Below are 22,001 nucleotides of genomic sequence, written 5' to 3'. Positions count from 1 at the left end.
GGTTCCATCCTGTCAGGTAAACAGTATCACAGCAGGGAGACACCTAGTCAGGTGATTTCCACAACCTTAGTGGTCAGTGGAATTTTCCTCCACACCACTCATAGCGCTTTACAGTACAGTTTGCCATTCACCCATTCACACACTGCATCTATAAGCAGCACTTGTTTGTGCTTTGAGGGGCAATTTGGGATTCAGTATCTTGCCCAAGGACACTTGGGCAAGGAACTGTAAACTTTCTGATTGAAGGACGACCGCTCTACCTCTCAGCCTCAGACTTCAGCTATCAAGCTCCTCTCCTGTGGAATCATGTTCTAGTTTCTGTTCGGGAGGCAGACACCCTCTCTACGTTTAAGAGTCGGCTTTAAACCTTCCTCTTTGATAAAGCTTATAGTTAGAGCTGGTCCAGGTCTGTCTCGGACCGGCTCTTAGTTATGCTGCTGTAGGTCTAGAATGTCGGGGGACACATGACACATGGAGCTTCTCTCTCCTCTTCTCCCTCATCACCACATTAAAGACATTAATATCTCATCAATACATGTTACTGACTCGACTTCTTCCCTATGCTTCATTGTTTACAGATCTGGGACCACAGCTGCAGCCACATCATGGATCATGACAGTGGATCATGAATCAGAGATCCACCACAACCCTAACCCTGAATAGTGTTGCCAACCGATCGTAGATAGTTCATGGTGGTGGACCATGAGCGAGGCGGCTGCTGATCGTGGACTATTATTTTCAAAAAGCCTACTTGATATACAATATGTCTCCTCAGATAATAGTGCTAGATTAATTTAATTTCTGTTATTTCATAAAAACTGTTTATTCTAATCAATGCTGTGAATACTCTTATTTTGCAAGAGGGATCCCTCACATCTGGCTCTCCAAGAGGTTTCTATGGTGTTTCCCCCTCTTGATAGGATTTTTTTGATAGTTTTGTTGAGTGTTAAGAACAGAGGATTTCTCAATTTGTTTAACCCTATAGGACAAATTGTGATTTGTGAATATGGCCTTTACTGATAAAATGTTATTGAATCATTGATTGATTGATTGGTATATCGAACAGCTCATAACACCATATTGACCCAATAGATCACAATAAAACACAGGTTCTGTCTGTCTAATATTCTCCAGGTGTTTGAGCTGCAGGATCCAGACAACTGTTATTATCAGTGTTGAGCCAGTTCACACTTAAATAGAACCAGTTCAAAGTTCAATTCATAGTCTAGTTCACGTTCATTGGTTCCGTTTTTTAATGGGATGTTGTAGACTGTGTCCAAAAGCACTGCGGCTGATTGTGGTACGACCAGAATATCAGAAATATCCGAAGGAGTGAACTCCTATTGGTCAGACCTTTGCATCACATTGTGGTGTTGAGAACTCTGTCCTATGCAGCTAATTATATAGACTCTGATATATTCTGATAAGATTCTCGATTGTATTCTTAGATATACTCTTTTGTTCCTTTTTTTATATTCTCTGTTGTATTATCTGCTACAATAAATTTAGAAAAGATAGTTCGATCTGAGAATCGTTATTTAATTTCTCTCACCAAGAATTTCCACCACAAATTGGCGACTATTATGGGATTGGACGCGTTCTGGATCACCGCCATTGGATCTGGACCAACGGATCTTGGTTCTAGACCAATTTTACTGAGGGGGCAGACCGGGGCCAGTTGTTTTGTCAGAGTAGCACATTTAACCCGGGACAAAAGAGACAAAGACAGTGTTCAAGCTTTCAACATTTTTCGTTCAGTACCCTATATAAAGTAATAGCGCACCAAAAAAATTACTAACATTTAATTGGTATTTGTTAGAGATACAATTTCATCAAATTACTATATTAAAAACTAACCAAAACACATTCCTGTAAGCTTCAGCTGAATCCTGATGGTGAGTCATATACTGTGTACTATTACGAGGGCTAAAATGTCTGCAGGCTTAACAATATGCAGAGTCCGATAGTTTAGAATACTCAAGCCAGGGATGGAGGTACCAGGAAGCTCCTTCTCCTTTCCCCCATCAATGTTCTTGGAAACCAGTTCAATTTAGGCTGCATTGGTGGCACATTAAGCAATCAAGAAACACCAATGGGATATTGATTGATTATTGTCATTTTATTAATCCAATCATAAATGCAACCACATGAGTACTACATACCAGTACACACCATCTGAGCTCTAATGAAACTGCTTTACTAGAAGGGAAATATTTTTTCAACATAACAAACCTGATTGTCCGGTGCTTGTATCCTCCTTCTTGGATGTCACTCTCAGTCTCACTCTCAGGATCTTCATCCATCTCTCCTTCCTGCTCTGTGCCCTCACTTTGAAAAATAGTCTCGCCAACTAAAAAGTCTTCTGGCATGCTCTCCACTTCCTGCTGTTTTTATTCAGCTGTCTCAACCCCCAGATAATCTGGCTCTGTCTCAATGTCTGCCCCATCATTGTCTGTTTTATTTTTATAGGACATAATGTCATTTCTCCTCACTATAAGGGGAGAGGAGTGCAAAACATATTAGCTACATAGTATATTAATATGCTGTTGCTGGTTTGCCTGAATTAGTTTATGTTATGTTAGCATTTGCACATTTTACAATTATATATTAGACGAATGTAGATGCCATTACCTCAGGTGAACAATTCATGAAGAGATGAAAAAAATTCCAAACACTATCACAACGCTTAAATCAAGTATTAATGCAAAAAAAAATAAACATCACCAGCCCATAGTCAGGACATCATCTCCAGTTTCTTTATAATACTGAAATATCCACCTCAATAAACGCCTTGAGATTATGTATGTTGTGATTGGGAACTATACATAAAATGTTTAATAACATTTTATGGATTTTAATTACAGTGAGTGAAGAGAAATTAAAAAGTTGGCCCATGGAAAAACATTGCCTCAAACTTGATATTAATGATAGTTATATTACATTTTTTTTCTTATACTGAGTTTGAATAAAAGCAACTAAAAATATGTTACACTGTAGTTCAGATTGTCAATCCTACTACTTTTTGTTCTGTCTGAGGTTTAACAGGCTGTAGTGCACAACCTGTTATTCTTGTCTTCTCCTTCCTGGAAATGGTTGACTTTCAGTAAGGACTCTTATCATTACAATTCGTACAGTATGTAAGCTGTTGGGCACTACCTCAAATATCATAAAGCATAGCCATATATATTAATTATTATAATTCATACTTTAATTATAATAAATAAATAAATAGATTTACTAATTATAGCTCCATTCCATTTAGCTTTGCAAGTGTGTCAGCCACTTGTGACAAATTACATCTGTTTTGAACAAGCCAACTTGGTCTTTCGGCATAAACTGGTTGCTGAATTATTGTTGATGGTGACATTATTACGTTCCTCAGATGCAGAGGAGGTGAATGTGGCTTGATGCTCTCGGAACCACAGGGACAGAGGATGTGGCTGATCAACTCTCTGGGTCTTTTTTCATGGTTTGTGTTCTCAGTGTCTAAAACAGTGTGACAGGAATACACGCTGTGTTGCGTCAGTGGATCATCTCATATTTCTCTCCTCTCAGAAACTTGTTGATGTTGCTGAAAGTAGGTCACTCCATCTGGAGGAAGGACATCCAGCTGATCATGGTCAACATGGTGTTCGTCCTCCTCATCCCCCTGCTGGCCACTGGAGTCATAGGTCACTCGTTAGAGAGCAAACCTTCACCTAGGTCATATATATCCGATTTTTTTTATCATGATCCAAACTGAAAAGCAAAGTGATCAAAGAAGCTTCAGATCAGTTTCTCCCCTGAGAAGCCTCAACAAATCCTGCTGAAAATTAAAAATAACAAACAGACAGACACATGTGAAACCATAAGCTCCTTGGAGTAGGTAATAATAATTGTATTTATTTATTTATTTATAACATCAGAATTAAAAACATGTAAACACCCCCGAATGGTAGTCCACATGTGTCGTCCCTAGGCGGGTAACAAACAAAAACAGGCGCATCGCAAGCAACAACATACACAGCCTGCAATTGTCTAATTGGAATTGATCACAATTCTGGTTAGCCCTAACCCATCATTTGAGATGGATCCTTAAGGTGAGATACATGTATAAGAGCACTCCCATTTCAATATCCACCTCCCTTTACTGACAATTTGTCCGAATGTGGTGTGCCCTTCTGACACCTCAAAGTCCCCTCTCATAAAGCAGCACACAGATCATTGTGCTATTAATAGGTTAATTTGAGACCATTGGGCGGCTGTGGTTGAGGGGTAGAGTGGTCGTCTTCCAATCTGAAGGTCGGCAGTTCGATCCCAAGTCTGACCCATGTGCATGCCGAAGTGTTCTTGGGCAAGATGCTGATCCCTGATTGACCCCCCCATAGAATACCATAGTGCTGCGAAAGGATTTACTTTATGAATGTTTGTGTGAATGGGTGAATGTAAAACTGTGCTGTGCTTTGAGTGGTCATCAAGACTAGAAAAGTGCTATATAAATACAAAACCATTTACCATTTACCATCGGTACAGATCAAGTGTAAATGGTCTGAAAGGATTCAAGCCTTCTGCACATGATGCCATCAATGCAATAATCCAAACTAAACCAGAACATTAAGAAAAAAGGGAAACAGTAACATTCAATTGATTTGATATACAAAGTAAACAGTAAAAAATGATGTTGTAATTAGTTACTTAATGTTTGTCTATTAATGCCTGATGGGAGGTTCATACTCAGTCAGTTGTGCAAAGAAGTATTGAAATACTACTCAGTAGAGCTCATAACTCAGCCAAGACCCAACAGTAAATTCAACAAAGCCCCACCAAATTGCAGTTTCCTGAAAATGACATTACTTTTCAGTACGATCCATAAAGAAACTGGCAAAAAAACGCCCAATCTAGCAATGCCGATCCAAATCCAGATCCGCTCCAAAACTTTATAGGCTCCTTCTGGGCCAATGCTGCATCCTTTGAAAACATGTCACACAAATCCCTTTTGTAGTTTTGCCTAATGCAGCTGGCAATGACACAATGGACAAACAGACAGGAGCAAAAACATAACATTGTTGGTGAAGGCAATGAGACGCAAACAGAACTGGAGTGACGTTTTTCTGACCTGTTCAGACACTTAAAGGAGTTAAATGGTGTCCGCCTGTAAGGGACGCAAACACGCCTGCGATGAGGACATGACTGTTACTTCTGTCGGCGACAAACCCTTTAGACTGGGTCATTTCACAAAAATCTGGGCAGAACGGAAATTTGAGAGCAGAAATTTGGCACAGCCTGAGCAGAAGATGGAGAAAGACTTAAACTGAAATTTAGGACGGTTGTTCAGCAATAGTGTATCTGAACATATTTTCACTGGGGCAGGGACTATGCTTTAGAGAGAGGGCTGAGTTCTGAGGGACATTACAAAATCTTGCCATGAATTGAAGAAAGAAAGCTCTCAAAATGAGAGTCCACCCTCGTGAATACAGATGAGAAAGGGACTGCACAGAGGACACTGGAGAGCGGATTGAGAAAACAAGCACGACTTTTTGAGGAACTGGAGGGCTTTGGTATAATAAACACACCACCAGGGATCAGCTGTGAAGGGGCTGTTCCCACACTTGCAGTGTTGGAGGATCAGGCTCTTTTGGCCATCTGAGAAAGATCATTTACAGGCCCCATGATTCCCCCTGCTGGGACCATGACAACCAATAGGTCTCCACAAACACAGTTTATAACTAGGAAAAAAAGTGATAGTAAAAAATATATATAAAAATATTATTCTAAAACACATACTCATTTTCATTTTGCACAAGAGGTCAACAGTGGCCATACTCTTTTGACTGTCTGTGTCACAAGCACTTATTTTAGCTTTAACTCATAATAAGATAAGATATTGATTGAAAAAGTAATTATTGCACCAGAGTGCTAAAAGATGACAGTGAGAGTATTATGCACAATAGTATACAATAAAGAATTATTTTCCACTTTGAGGCAAGAGTATACAAATAATATACAACAGAGTCAAATAGAATACAACAATATACAACTATACACAAATTGTAATATAACACATTCATTCTAAAATTGTCCATGAAATAGTGATATTGAACATGCGTAGTAATATTACACATTACGTGCAAATTAATATTGCACATGGATTGCAATATTGTACATGAAATAATACTATTGCACATGGGTAGTAATATCCCAAATGAATAACTATATAGCATATTAAATGTAGTAATATTTCACATGGTTTGGTTTTATTATCTCAGTGTCAATGTACACAATTTAGCACATTATTGAAAGTATCTCTTATGAAGAACCAATTGCTTGAGCAATTATGTTCTTCCTTCTTTGGCTGGACCACAATGGGAGCGTCAGCACTAAACACAAAAGTCAGTAACTGACTGACACCTTTTTTTCGGCGTGCCCAGTGATGCCATTTCCTTGTTGGCTGCTGCTTTCAAAAACTGCTCTGTGACATCATCAGGGGATTTATTGAATGTTTACACCCTTTAGTAAAGGGTGAAGAATTAAGCACATTTTTGAAAAACTTTAGCTACTTTCAATAGCGAAGAGTCACCAGTACTGCCACACAAGTGTGAGTTTGGGCTTAATAATCCCCAAAAACCCAAACGCACATCTTTTATCTCGTAAAATGAGAATAGATGAGATGAGATAAGGTAAGATACTCTCTGGAGCCACTGTAATAAGTAAATACTTTAAGCTGTTTCCCTAACAGCCACAGGGAGGAGCTGGAGAGAATGGGGGGGATTCTCCTCCAGTTTCAGATCAGCTGGAGGTAAAGATGGGACATTTTTGTTCAGTTTATTTCCCAGCTTTAGTGATACTTACACTAATGGCAATAGCAGGCATGCTCCACAAATATTTGAAATACTGCTAACAGCTCAAAAAACTGCTCATTTAATATTTGCCAGCATGAAAACAAAAGTGGGTCACGTTAGTCTGAGTGCTGTGAAGAATCTAGTACAGGAAAAGGAATTCAGTTCAAATAAGACCCAGCTGCTGAGTCGAGTGGCCAACATGATTTCCCTGCACACAGTTTTTCAGATAAATGCAGACTGTTACAACTTTGATCCAAACATTCCTTTTTATTTTTAATGTCCGGACTTTGGCCGCCTTTAAGGCTATCTTTTTTTAACTTTATGTTTTGAGATTTTAAAACAACATTCACTCACATTCTCACTTACAAGATCACAACCAGATAATTTACAAGGAAAACACAAAAGACACACATAAAAACAAAAGGGGAAACCCATTATAAAATACACAGAAAACCTGTCGCGTCACAGTGTGTTTAAGTTTTGAAGGCCGAATGTTGAGGTGTGAGGTCATAGTTCCATGCTAGGTGAACTATTAACACATTTGATCTGTGGGTCCCTGGTTTTGTGGGATTTCCAAATAGATCTATTGAGGGTGTATCTGATTCCCTCCAGCTTGATGTTCTGCATCACATCTCTGATCCATTGGCTGGTATTTGGAGTGCTGACATCTTTCCATTCCAAAATTGAGATCTAATAATGAGGAGAATGCAATGACCTTCTGTTACCAAGTGGAATAGATGGAATCCCACTGAGCTCAAAACCTGAAATATGCCTACTAAACATCTGAAACATATCAAACTGTATTCATACAAGACAATCTGTAGAGAAACTTAGCAAAACAAGAATTTAGGTAGACTGGTGGTAACAGGCTCACCTCCCTTGTTGACTCAACGTCGGTGAACCTCTCGATCCAATCAGTGTGAATGTGCTGTTTTGTCAACAAGTGTTGACTAAACGTTCAGGGGTTTATCCCCATGAGAAAAGGTCGGTGAGTTTTTGGAACAGCAGCATCTTAGACAAACAGAAACACAAAGACAATCCTCTGAAAGCCTATTTGCCACTGATGGGAAAACCGCCTGGCCGCTGTGGTCATGCGTATGTGAGTCCATGAACGAGTAGTAGACAATGATGCGAAGGGAGGGTGGTCAGCGTGCTGAATGTGGGCTTTGTATCAGCAAAGCTTTTCCCAGAAGGCCGCCTTTGTTGACCAGGGCTTTGACCCCTGCAGCTCAGCACTGAGAGCCAATCATGTGCTGCCTTCATTAGAATAGTTTACAATGATTTATCTTCACTGTGTTATGATGATATCACTCTGATCATGTGATTTCATTTGTGAGTAAGTACATCCATCATTTGGTCGACTTTTTCCGAAGCGTGTACAGATCGGGAGAAGAAAAGGAAGAAAGAGTGACTCAGCACAGGGGCAGATCCAGGAGCAGTGCCAGGGGGACACTCGCCCCAGCTGAATCCTGATTGGCTCCTGATGTGCCCCTGTCCTGTCAGTAGTTTTAATAAATCTAGTAACTTACTAAGAGTACTAACAACATTTTTTGACAATTTGTTATGATTTTTTGTTGTGTTTTTAGAAAAACATAATGTGCTTCACTTGTTCAGTGATGTGCTGCTTTGCTTAAAGCTAAAGAGTAAAACAAATGATGACTTAAATGTCCACCTTACTGAATCAGGAAATGAGCAAAGCTGCTGGATGAATAATTGGCCCTTGTGTGTAAACTGTGGCCCCTTTATTGCCCCTGATTTAGAAAAATACTAGATGCATTTTAATTATAATTATATAATTATAAATATATAATTGAAGGTATATATTTGTAGCTAATGCAGGTTAACAAGGTCAGTGCTGATAGATTTTGGACTAAAGTTGCTGATATTCCAGTTTCATCTTCTTTTACCACTATATTGATATACTATTACAATACTACACTATGTAATATATTCTAATAAACCAGACCAACCTTGAATACATGGAATATCCTGCAAAACTACTCTGCAGTCTTACACAGTATCATTTTCGTTTTTTTATTTTGTTTTACTTTGTGGTTTTCCTGCTGTGAGTTTCTTGTAAGACTTTGCAGTAGAACAGGTTCAACCACCAAGAGTGTGCGAGAGTGCTGTTCACTTTCGTCGTGCAAATGCTTCCCAAGGGCCAACCTCTTATCCTTTCGGTTTTAGAAAATCTTGTTAACCTACTTGACCATATGAAGCTAACCTCTGCTGTCTTTTACATGTGCTTGGGGTTAACTACCTGCTGTTATCACATATAATTCTATAATATATTAAGGTATACTATATGGTAAAATGTATTGTATTGTAACCCTAAACTGGCACCACTTCAAACTACTGATTTAAACATGACTTGATCAACAGCATTACGTGGGGTGCGGGCGGTAAAGTGGGACATGGTAAATAGAAGCTTTCAAAGGACCAGGCTGATAACAGAAGATGAACAGAAGGGAATTCTTGGGATTAAATGTTACCCAATTGTTAGTCTGTGTTGACACAGGGTTTGAATCTCTGTGCTCGATCTCTTGACAGTGTCTCTAATGGTTATTTAAGGGGAATTTCACCAGAACTTCCCCAACGCTGCAAACTGTCATGAAGTACATAGCAATAAAGAGCAGCTCCATGTCCTGCAACAAAAAAATCACATAATTATATAAATTTTCTTTCAGTGTGATATTTACAGGGTTTTGTAATAAAACAAACGTTTCCATCTAATTATCTGAAGGAATGGGAGAAGTTCACTATACATTTTAAACACCTTTTCCCTATCAAAGCACTAATTCTGTAGTTTCATATCCCTGATGGAGAGAGAGTGGGGAAGGACATGCAGAAATGGTCACGGGTCGAAATCGCACATGGGCGTCTGCGGGTTGTGGCCTCGCCTCGTTAGAGCGGATGTTCTACCAGACGAGCTAAGCGCCGCCCCAGCTAAGTTAATTTTGTTTGTAAACTGAGCTTTTTTCAGAGTTTAATTATATTTAAAGTAATGACCTTCAACTATGAGTTTATCTATTTCCTTGTTCCCTTTCCCTTTCCCTTTCTCTTTCTCTGTTATAATTAAGTATAATCACTTTGTGCTACTATTATAAACATCATAATTACTTCTATAAATATCTCTTGTTATAACAACCTGTCTGACAGAGCTTGAATATGACAGTTACACAGCTGTTCCTGGTCTCTCTTCCCCATAGTGAGGACTCGACCTGACTGTGTAAAGTGCCTCTAGATAATGTAAGGTGTAATTTGGCAGTATGTGAATACAATTTAATTGAATCTAAGTCAGTGTTTCATTCAGCCACCTCAACCAAGCTTGGTGGATTTCGATGTTTCACAAAAAAGTCATAAAACAAAGTGATTTCCTCCTTTTGGTCTCAGGGCGAAACGTGTGAACTACCCTACTTCCTGTTTTTGTAACTTTCTGACTTTCCCAATTATGTCTGTATCCTTCTCCATAAATGGATGAGGTTTGTCTGAGGTCGTCTTGTTTGCCATGTTAATCCACGGTGAATGAATAGAAGAGTGTAAGAAAGAATTTGAATTGCCCATGTGAGTGATGTAGTTGAGGTACAATGGAGTGGTGTTGTCAGCCTGTCAGTCCCTTATCATAAGTTTGACAGAGATACACACACAACAGCAAGTGTCTGCAGTTTTCCGTGAAGTGCAGTTACTTTTAATAACTTATGACCAACCATCCACCCTCAGAAAACTCAGTGGCACATTGTTGCCCATCTCACCCAACACACGTCATAGCAGAGACTTAATGTATGTGTAAGAACTGCATTATAGAAGCACCATTGTATTTTTCTCGACAGATATTATAAAGTTATTAAAACAATAGGTCAAGCAGTCCATGAGAGAATTCTCTGAAGGAAGTAAAAAAGTAAAATAAAAGCCAGTCGCTAAAATATAAGTTGAGTACCTCAATCTGAAAGTCCCTTTGGGGATATTGTATGAATATTGCACATATTTCTCACAAGGGTGGACCAGCTGTCACCCTCTTAACATTGTGCACAGCCCATAAGGGGGAAACACCCTTAAGTGCTCATGCACAGCACACAATGGTCTACACAGTGAGGCCTGCTGGACGTACACTATGCTCATGACATGAACTTTACAGAGAGGAAGAGCTGGCTACTACCAGTCAACCAGAACACACCACAAACAAAGATATATATGTATATGTATGTTAATAATGTGGATGGTGTGCACTTCGTCAACTTTCCCCACTGTCTGAAGGACATAAGGTGAACAGTGAGTATCAGTGCTGCATTCAGGTGCCCCTCGTAATTTCCAGTGGTAAAAATGGAAATGCATGTGAAAAAAGGAAATTGCATGAGAGGGGAATTCTTATTGACATCGAAGGATGTTGTTATCAACAGATGGTGATGCAGAGTTCATGCTCTCCATGTCACCTACATCAATATGACAAAGGGGCTTCATTTGACTTACTACTGTAGGTGAATTGAAACATGGCGAAATAGCTTGATCCCCTATTTCAGACAGCAGAATGACTTATTGAAAGGTCGTTGTTACCCCATCATAGACTATCATGAACTTCTTGACATTTATGAATTTCACTCTAGGCATTTGCTGTAGTTATGATTTAAAAAAAGTATGGTTTACAAACTAACGAGATCAAGACAACTGCACATTGAAAACCACAGAATAATGATTTCACAACCCAATTTCCTTTTTTCTTGTAATTCAAATGTTTGATGGTCATCTGAACAATAAATATATATAAAAACCTGTAGATAACTTATATAAAAACAGAGGTACTCCTATCGTTATTGTACAGCAACCAGAAAACAGATATGAGAGCATGCTCACACCAAACACCTAAAAATGAGACATTATAAACTGGTTATTACTTTCACTTCACAGTGAGCAGAGTGAAAGCAGCAGTTTATTCAGTCGCTGTCTGAAAGCAGCCTCAGTGACCAGGACAACTCCAGCGTTAGTTACGTAATCACTTTTGGTAACTGCACGATTTCCGGGAATACCGTGAACGCGTCAGCTCCAGACGCCCCCGTCCATAAAGGAGGAGAGAGCCGGAGCTCTGGAAAGTGAGAGAGACAGAGTTCACCGTTAAGAGACAAGGAAGCAGCGACACGGACACAGAGAAGAGGACACAGAGAGGAGGACATTGGAGAATAAGCGCAGGACGGTGCACGGGCTCGCTGGAAGGTGCAGAAGCGCAGAGCTGCCTCCCCGCGTTTCCTGTTTCTAAAGTTGACCGGGGGCGCACTTTTAAATGCATTGGATCTGGTGACAGCTTCGAACACAGGCACAGCGACAGACTTCACAGACATGGTGAGTAAACATGAGTCTGCTGTGGGTGAATCAAACCCTCTCACGTGAAGGAGCTTGGGTTAGAGGAGAGGGGCAACGGGGGGGCTGCCCGGTACAAAGTACGACTTGAGCCCTGTCAGTGGGCAAAGTCCTGTAAGGTAACACAACTGCACACATGGGTGAGGAGACACTGTAGCTGCTGTCAACTCCTCCAGTCATCGAAGACTGTTTGTGAGAGATGGCTTTGTGACAGGTGGAAATCCCCCCCCCCGAGGAATAAGATTAATATAGAACACATCACTTCAGTATAAAGCAACACACAAAAAAGTTATAATCAGACAAAGCTATTAATTATTGTCTGTGCGATCATATTGACTACTTAAATGGAGTGTGATCCAAATCATGAAGTAGCAAGACTAGTATTTAAGTGATGGATCAAACACATGCAAATAAGTTGAATAAAAACTATTCAGGTGTCTGTTTGGATGGGCTGTTTGCTTGTACTATCAAACACTTCTCCAATATCCTGTCACTTTTTCTTGTTTGTGTGCGCAGAGCTTTTTTATAAACAGTCTTTGGTGCAAAGTGAAGTTGGAATGCTTTGTGTTCATCCTACCCGGTTTATTTGCAAGGAAAATTTTACTGCCAATGCTTTTCCTATACTGAAATTGACTTTCTAAAGGGTCCGACGGGACCGATATTGTAAGACCGCAGGCTGCCAGGTGCTGACCACTGCTGTAGTTTAGTCAAGGATGTAGATGAAGATTCAAATCGGTCCACAGACTGCCTGTTGGACAGTGTCTAGCCCCCACTGGCTGCTACAGAGCACCAGTCCCTTCTTTAGCCAACGTTTATTAATATGTAAATTATCACATGTCCAAATCGTACCAAACACGGCACTGCACTTTCTCATATAATTTACAATACACATGCCAAGTATGAAGTTGATACGATGAACAGTTTGTGAGATATGCATTCGGTATACAGACAGACCTTTGTGGAATGAGTAGGTGACTAGTGGATAACTAATTATACCAACATAATAACTATTATCTCCTCTGCATCATCTCTCAATGAAGGATGGTGTTACAATGAATTAACAATGTTGTTCAAATCAGATGAAGTACCACACATACTACACCATAATGACCAAGCTATTATGTGTTGTAGGTGGGGTTTCCCTGGGTAATGCCAGGTACCTACATTAACGCTGGCAGGATGGAGGGAGTGAGGGAGGGAAGGAAGGAAGGACGGTGGGGAGCTGGAAGGGGCAGCACTCCCTGTGTTAAGACAAAGTCGGCTGATTTTTTAACACAGACCATTGTTCAGTCTGACGGCTTGCTGTGTCCAGAATGAGATAAATGTGCCTTCAGGGCATCTGTCAATCAGGTTTCAACAGTCGTCCATGAGACAATTTTCAGCCTGCTTCACAATCTGACTGTGGACCTGTACATACAGGATGTCGCTCATCATTTACATACAGGATGTCGCTCATCCTGTATGTAAAGACTTTTCCTTCACAGGAAATGACAGTGAATTATGAACCGAATCAAGATGCTGAGAGAGTTCTTGTTTTTTTGTTCTCTATCTGCTGCTCTCCTCTTCCTGTTAACCTCTGAGAATGCAGGTTTCCTCACTCAGCTCATGAGCAAAGGTGACGGAGAGCTATCAGGTTATTAATTACTCCAAGGTCAAAGCTACACAGGCTGTTGCTGCTGAGCTTACGTACAAAGTTGCCCTCTTGTGCTGCTTTATCGTCACAGCAGACTGAGAGGTTTTTGTCAACAACTGCGAGATCGTAATCTTTATAACTGTAGGAAAACATGTCCTACTTCACTTTATTATTTTCATGTCTCATAACCGGTTTCGCTGTTATTCTATTTTCTTTTGAATACTTCAATAGTAATTATTTGAGTCATAAAGGAAAGATATGCTATATCGAGAGTCCATTCATATATAATTTGAATGGACTCTTGCTTTCATCTACTTGAGAAACAGGCCACAGTGCTACGACTTCAAAATTCCCTGCAAGATTACTGCTGTGTTTATAAAACAGCATGTCAGTCTGATCTTCTTCAGGAAGACATGTCAGTGGAGGTGGCCTTTTTCAGTTGTCTGTTTTTTAATTTAACTGTTTTTTTTTATATTTTGCTGTAAGAAAACATGACAGAATTAGTGATATAATACAACATAATATCAAAAATTAAGGCCCGAGCACCGGCAGTGTGAAGGCCATTTTGGTTTTAGTTTGATTAGTCAGGAAAAATGAATCGCTTTATTAGAAGGCTTGAACATACTCGAAAAGCCACCATACTTCGCGGGCGTTTCAGGCCTAATGAAATTGTGCGTATTATGGAGTAATTCGAATCGGGCGCGGCAGAATGGCTCAACAGTGACACACCTAAAACACAGGAAATCCGCCTGGTTTGACCGATCTTCATGAAATCCGTTGACGGATTGAAAAAAAGTGCCCGGCACCAATTTGATTAACTCAACAGTCAGCCAGACATTGATGATGTAGACATATGGAAACTGTGATTTTTTTTTTGCCAAAAACAAATTTCAACGTGTCGCCTTCACACATAACTTGCTTTAACGTCAGGGTACTTTGTTCTGTTTTAGTGTATGCCAGATGGTGTGACCGTGGCGTGGCGTCAAAGTTTGGTGATTGCCAAAAAAGAGGGATTTATTATAACTTCTGTATGCATTGGTGTAGCCTCAAACCTCTAAACACGATCAGAGTCCCGCCCTGATCAGATCTATAAGTCAATATTGACTCATCGTCACAGCGCCACCTGCTTGCTACAGGAAGTGACATGTTTTATAGTGAAGCACTGCTCCTGGCTGCTTTGCAATATACAGCTCATATTAGCTCAGACAAGTCATAGAACCATAGTCAGAATTGTGACATTTCCTCAAACCGTGTAAACATTGATGTGCGGTGAAGGTTGATCCTTCCCCATAGGAGACGAAGTTCTCATAAGTCCACTGTGTATTGTCCATAAAGCATCAGAATTTGTACAAAATTCCATTGTTTATAAAGTAAGACAGGAAAAATTAATTATGTCATTATCGGACTTATAATCTTTGCTGTTGTTGGATAGCACATGAGGACGGTTGCTCCTTGATACTCTCCTGATTAAAGGAAAATAAGATATTGGGACGTAAAGATACAACATTCAGGAAAAAAGTCTGACCTCTTGGACTCAAGCTTGTGATATTTCTCTGTTTAGAGATATTTATGTGAGTGTGCCCACGTATTTTCGATCTATATGGTACCACTGATTGCTTGGCTGCTTCTTTTCTTTATTATAATTTCCGCAAAGTCATGCCTCTGTCTGGACCACATCAGAAGGAGACACTATGGGAGGTGGAGAGGCGGTGGTCATGGGAGAGGCGGTGGTCTAGTGGCAGAAACTTGGACTATGGGCAGAGAAGGTCTCTGGTTCGTCTCTGGTTCGACTCCACGGAGTAGCAACAAAAGACGAACCTGGATGATCTGTCCAAAAATCCAAGAGTCTCCCTACCCTATCTAGTGCCCCTGAGCAAGGCACCTTACTCCCCCGACATCTGCTCCCCGAGCTCCGTACATGGTCGCTCACTGCTCTGTGTGTCCTGCACCAGATGGGAAATAAAAGCAGAGATTAAATTTCCCTACCTGCATGAGTGTGCCTTAGCATGTCTGTGTATGTGTTCGGGACAAATAAATGCATCTTAATCTTAATCTTCAAACATGGATTGGAAGTATTTTAAAGTCCATTGAAATAAGTGAAACCAGTCCAGTTCTCTCCCTTATAGAACTCGCTATCTTAAAGATGTGTTACAGTTAGATATAAATAAAGTGCTCTGGCATCACCCCACAATAAAATACAGATATTTTTACCAGACATCATTACGCTGCTACTGTTGTCGTATTTGCTTGTCCATACTTGTTCACATTCCTGTGCAACGTCCTTTAGAGGGAGCAGACATCATGAAGACAGAATCTATGTCACCTGACGAATTAAATAAGGTTATGAGGAAAGACACTTGTTTGTACAAGAGGACAGAAAATAACACATATTTGGTGAATTTGGTAAATATGAACAATCATTAGCTTCAGATGAGAAAGAGTAATGCAACACAAACATGCAGCTGCCTCATTAAAATGTTTTAATCTTTGAATGAGTTTCAATCGTTTTATTTTTTTCTCATAGATACTATTTTTGTCCTCATTTTTTTCCTTAAAACTTTTTTAAAATGATATAAATGTTTTTTTTTGCAAGAATACCATGGTCTAAAATCAAATCCAACTCACTACACACAATTGTTGGGTCATCCAAACCACAGTGCTAATATATAGTTGAGATCTCTGCCCTATGTAGCACAAAAAAATGCATGTATTTTATTATTTTATCCAGAGCTACTTGTTCTATATGGGAAAGTACAGAGGACAAGAAAAAAGAACTTTGACGGGCTTACAAGAGACAGATTTAGAAAAAACAACCGTCAAAATCAATATAACTCTCCTGACTTTAGGTACTAATGACTCTTCGGGCATTGTAAAATTACTTCCTCTGTTTATACTATAGCATAAAATGTGTCTCATCCGGGGCGGCTGGGAAATTCTCTCATGAAACACATAGCTGGCACAGGGTGTTAGCAGAAGAAATAACCAATATGTTGTGTAAATTAACAATGTGAGAATGTAAATTAATGTGAAAAGGCTGCCAGATGAATTTATTCTGCATGTGTTGATTGGATAGGCAAACGGGAAGCTGCAGCACACCCAGGATGAGGTGGAGGAGGTGAAGGGCATCATGCTGGATAACCTGAACAAGGCTGAAGAGCGATCTGGCAAACTGGGCGAACTGGAGGAAAGGGCTGATGTACTGCTGGAAAAGGTATGCAGGGAGGATTAAAATGACACTATTTAAACTAAGTGGAAGTCTCTGTGTTGGATGGATAAGGTGAATAAGTTGAGCAAATGGCACAAACACGCCATTTCTATAGGGTCTCGGGATTGAGACCAGGAAATATCATATTGATGTCTATAAATACACTTTAGGTGGAGCTCGAGAGGAAAACAAATGTACAATTTACATCCTGATTGTGTTTTATGGTGCTATTTTTAGAAAGGTATTTCCTATTGTTGCCTAAGATGAATGAAGTGAGCTGGTCTCCCTGGGTATGACAGAGTGAGTCCAGGACATGCCACGAGATGAATGTCCGTCCGGGGGTCAGAAAGCAGGTCACATCATTCCCACATTGCCCCATCAGACTGTGTTATATCACATTGTTGAGCAGTTCTCCAAAACAGCAACTCTTAATTTTAAGAAGGACTTTGTTATACTTTCAGATAACGTGTGTTAGAAACTGTCAAACTGGGGTCGCAGCTCTCAAGCTAATGTTCAGCTCAGTCTCCCTCACGGAAGTTTTTAATGAGACCATCGAAATGGGGACCCATGATGTACCAATCAACATTTTGCTTTCATTACAATGGAGCAATTGACTTCAGTGGATCTGAGTGGGTCCCTTGCATTGACAAACCCACAGATAATTATTATCAGACACTGCAGCTCCCCACAGAATCTTGTAGCTCTCTGTGGTGCATATCCACATTTTTATTGACTTTTTTCTAACTATTATGTAAGAGGTTTATCACCAGCAGAGGACTCTGATAAAAGCAAAGTTTGCTAACCACAAAGCATGGCATGACACACCGACAATGTTTAGAGCAATGGCTGCAATTAAACGCTTCTGTTCTGAATGCTGGATGAATATTGTTTTGAAATATTGCAACAGTTTGTAACAAGTTCATTCAGTAGGAATGTCCGTAAACCTTTCCCGCTGCTCCAAAGTGGCCTAACATTTGTTGAACTTTTGTTGGTGGCAGCAAGAACCAGGTCTCAATACAGCAGTCATTATTTAGAAATGTAATAAATTAAAGTCTAACTAGTGCAGTGCCGGTTCTAAACCTGCCTGTTTGGAGAAGGTTGTTTACTTTGCCTTTGTTAATGCTGCAGCTTTTCTTTCTGAAAGTGTAAAAGTGACCTTCAGTAAATGAGCCGCTGAAAGTAAAGACCTGCTCAGTCAACAGAACCTTAAAGCTTGCCACAAAGATCTCTGACAGACAGAGACTTCTTGAATTATTTTCAAATATATTGCTCTTAACAATTTATGTTTTATCTTCCCCTTCCGTATAGTAATATATCTACATATATATATATATAAAAAAAAGGACTGCTTCTTTGATAAACTGTTGAGTCTACTTTAGAATTGTCATAAGTGACTCCTTTTCAAACAGTTGACAATTTACTGTCACTTTGTTATTGTTTGCGTGCTGGACAGTCAATGGTTTGCTCTCATTTACCTGGTTTACTTGCAGTTAAACCGTTCTCTATGATCAACAAGTTTGTGAAACATGCATTGCACATACAGACAGACAGAAAGACAGACAGACATTTGTGGAATTAGTAAGTAGCACTTGACACACTTCCTTTAGCGCTGTTTTCCTCTCTTACAATTCCAGAGGGTAATAACTCACTCTTCAGTTGCTAATTCCCCCCCATTCCCCGCTTGGTCTGACTGCCTTTTGGTACTGAGCAGGTTGTGTACGAAAAAGGTTAGGACCAAAAAAAACAACAACAAGAAACTGAAAAACACAAGAAACTTTGTGTCTGGTGATAATTTTCTGTGGGTTCATCATTACAAACAGCTCACTTCACTTCACATGTAAGAGCAGCGTAACACAGGTTAACGGGGCAATGTGAAAATGATCTGACCTTTTTATGTTGATCCATGGGCATACTAAAGTAGTCGGGTCATCCATTGTTAATATACAAACAATTTATATAATTGCTTAAATAAAGCCAAAGTGGAGAAATGTCTGAAAATGTCTGAAAATGTATACTATACTGTATATGTACTCTTGATAGTAGTATACTCTAAATAATATGAATATCCTGGCATATGTGTATGAATATATGTGCTCATTTACACAACGTAATGTAATCTCTTCATTGTGTTTTATCTTTTCACAGAGTAGAAACTTTGAAAAGACCAGCAATCAGGTGAAGCAACAGAAAAGATGCCAGAACAAGAAGATGAAATATGTGTTTATTGGCATCGGAGTAGTAGCAGGACTGATCATTCTCGGACTTATAATCTTTGCTATTGTTGGATAGCACATGAGGACGGTTGCTCCTTGATGCTCTCCTGATCAAAGGAAAATATGATATTGGGACGAAGGGTGAAGGTAAAACATTCAGGAAAAAAGGAGTCCCTCCTCTTGGACTCAAGCTTCTCGCCTCAACTGCTCATTTGGTGATATTTCTCTTTTTAGAGATATTTATGGGAGTATGCTTAAGTGTTTTCAATCTATATGGTACCACTGATTGCTTGGCTGCTTCTTTTCATTATTATAACTTTCACAAAGTCGTGCCTCTGTCTAGACCACATTGGAAGGAGACACCAGCTCACACATAGATTGGAAGTCTTTCAAAGTCCATTGAAATAAGTGAAACCAGTCAACTTCTCTCCCTTATAGAACTCGATATCATAAAGATGTGTTACAGTTAGATATAAATAAAGTGCTCTGGCATCACCCAAGTATAAATTACTGATATTTTTTTATTTATATTTTGAGCTGTTTTAAATCAAATGTTCCCAATCTTGCCTGCATCATTAAAATGTGTGTTTTTTTACACCTTGAGTGAGTTTCATTTTTTCAAGTTTTTGCTTAAAAACATATTTTTAAATTATATACAAAACATTTTTGCCAGAATACCAGTCCAAAATCAAATCCAACACACTAAACATAATTGTTGAGTGAATATCCAAACCAGTAAGAATTTTTTTCCATTTTGGGAAAAGAACATCTTCCAATTGTTTTACCAGTATGGAAGAAAGCATTAGAAGAATGTTTGATCCTGGAACTGACAGTAGACAGTTCTGATAAATCTATTATATTGCATTTAATCTGCAATTTTGACAAAGAGTGTGACACTGACCCCTTGTGGGCAATGATTTTACATTAAGAAATATATTGAGCATATTAAACTATGTTCCACTTACCAGAAATATTGTGTAATGACTTTATGTAAACACTTGGCGAGAAACCAGATGTGCTGTCCCTGTGCTATGATGGTAAATAAACCCATGTTAATGTAGAAAGTCACACACATGACTGGGGACTGCTCTCTCAAGTGAGTCAAATCGAAGGGGACATAAAGGATTTAAGAAGACATTTGATCCAAGGTACTTTAAAAGACTCTAGTGCATCTACTGTTAAAGACAGACTGTTGTAGATATGTTAAGCAGCCTGGTTGGAAAGGGATTGAAAAAAATAAGAAATTGTTCAATGTGTATACAGGTTTTACAACTGTTTCAACAGATTATGTGTTGGGGGTATATGTGTGCCTGTTAAGGGCAGGAGGCGTGGAATTCAGACTCTCATAGTTAGAATTTTATTATTGAAGAAGCTTATGAAGTCATACTACTGGGGACTCTAGGAATATGTTGATAAATGGACCTATGACTCTATGCCAAGGCTATGGTACTCAAAAGAACCCATTGGTTGCTGTTATTTGCTTCTAATGTTGAGTAATAGTGGGCTGATCTGGCATCACAGAGGGCCTTCCTATAGGGTTTTAAAACCATCCTGCCAGAATAAGGCAGAACAAATATTCTTTTGGGAGACATCATAAATACTTTTCTTCCATGCAATATCTGAATTAATATATGCTATATATGTTACTATAGGAAATGTTGTCAAGTGGAAGTTTAAACCTGCTATTAAAATTGATCTGAAACAATATCCACCATTGAACAATAAGCTCCAAACAGCAGCCACCTTTCCATTAACTATTCTCACAGTTATTAAGATTAAGATCCATTTATTCATCCCAAACACATGCACACTCATGCAAAGGCACACTCATGCAGGTAGGGAAATTTAATCTCTGCTTTTGACCCATCTGATGCAGGACACACAGAGCAGTGAGCGACCATGTACGGCGCTCGGGGAGCAGATGTTGGGGGATTAAGGTGCCTTGCTCAGGGGCACTAAACAGGGTAGGGAGACTCTTGGATTTTTGGACAGATCAACCCAGGTTCGTCTTTTGTTGTCTCTCCGTGGAGTCGAACCAGAGACGAACCAGAGACCTTCTCTGCCCATAGTCCAAGTTTCTGCCACTAGACCACCGCCTCTGCAATGAGCTGTGATCCATTTGCCCCGTAACACAGTGCAACAAATGATCAACAGCCCCTTAAAAGAAGCAAAAACAGGGAGAAGATGAGACGATGGCTGGGGGCTTTATAAGAGTTAGTCTTCTTTCAGAGCAAATTAAAGACTTTCACATGGCACACAAAATGTAGAGAGTGGGAAATCAACAATATACGTAAACATATAATGTATGATATAGATAATAAAAACAGATTACATATAATTCATGCAATATATTATATGAGTAATATAAAGTGAGGATATATAATTTAAACAATATAAACAGATAATATATTATATGGGTAACATAAAGTAATGATATATCATTTAAATAATATAAACCGATAATATATTATATGGGTAACATAAAGTGATGATATATAATTTAAATAATATAAACAGATGATAAATAATACAGGTAATATAAACAGATAATTTATTTAAGGGTTAACATATATTTCATATTTTATTTCATTTCAAATCTTTATAAGCTTATATTTCTACTCTTGCATGGAGCTATTGCAACAAACAATATGTTCCCCTTGGAACAATAAAGTATTTCTGATTCTGATAATGTGATGATACATAATTTGGTAAAATAAACAGGTGATATATGATACAGGTCATATAAACAGACTATATATTATATGGGTAGCATAAAGTGATGC

At 39.2% G+C, this 22,001-nt stretch overlaps 1 protein-coding gene across 1 annotated transcript; it reads left to right on the top strand.

Annotated features, from left to right (window-relative positions):
• Positions 1–11,847: 11,847 nt before the first annotated feature.
• vamp5 (vesicle-associated membrane protein 5) lies at positions 11,848–19,813 on the top strand. The gene is made up of 3 exons (XM_062384753.1): positions 11,848–12,149; positions 16,874–17,011; positions 19,151–19,813. The coding sequence occupies exons 1-3, from the start codon at positions 12,147–12,149 to the stop codon at positions 19,292–19,294; spliced, it is 285 nt and encodes a 94-aa protein (XP_062240737.1). The 5' UTR covers positions 11,848–12,146; the 3' UTR covers positions 19,295–19,813.
• The last annotated feature ends 2,188 nt before the right edge of the window (positions 19,814–22,001 follow it).

This window comes from Platichthys flesus, chromosome 3 (assembly GCF_949316205.1).
Source record: "Platichthys flesus chromosome 3, fPlaFle2.1, whole genome shotgun sequence".
In the NCBI taxonomy this organism is placed as follows: domain Eukaryota; kingdom Metazoa; phylum Chordata; class Actinopteri; order Pleuronectiformes; family Pleuronectidae; genus Platichthys; species Platichthys flesus.
Note: the sequence above shows the minus strand (reverse complement) of the source record. Positions and strands in the feature narration are given on the sequence as shown.

Excerpts from the sequence above, each read along its gene's own strand:
- vamp5 (XM_062384753.1), top strand. Across the intron at positions 17,012-19,150 it reads CTGATGTACTGCTGGAAAAG|AGTAGAAACTTTGAAAAGAC; the intron begins GTATGCAGGGAG and ends ATCTTTTCACAG.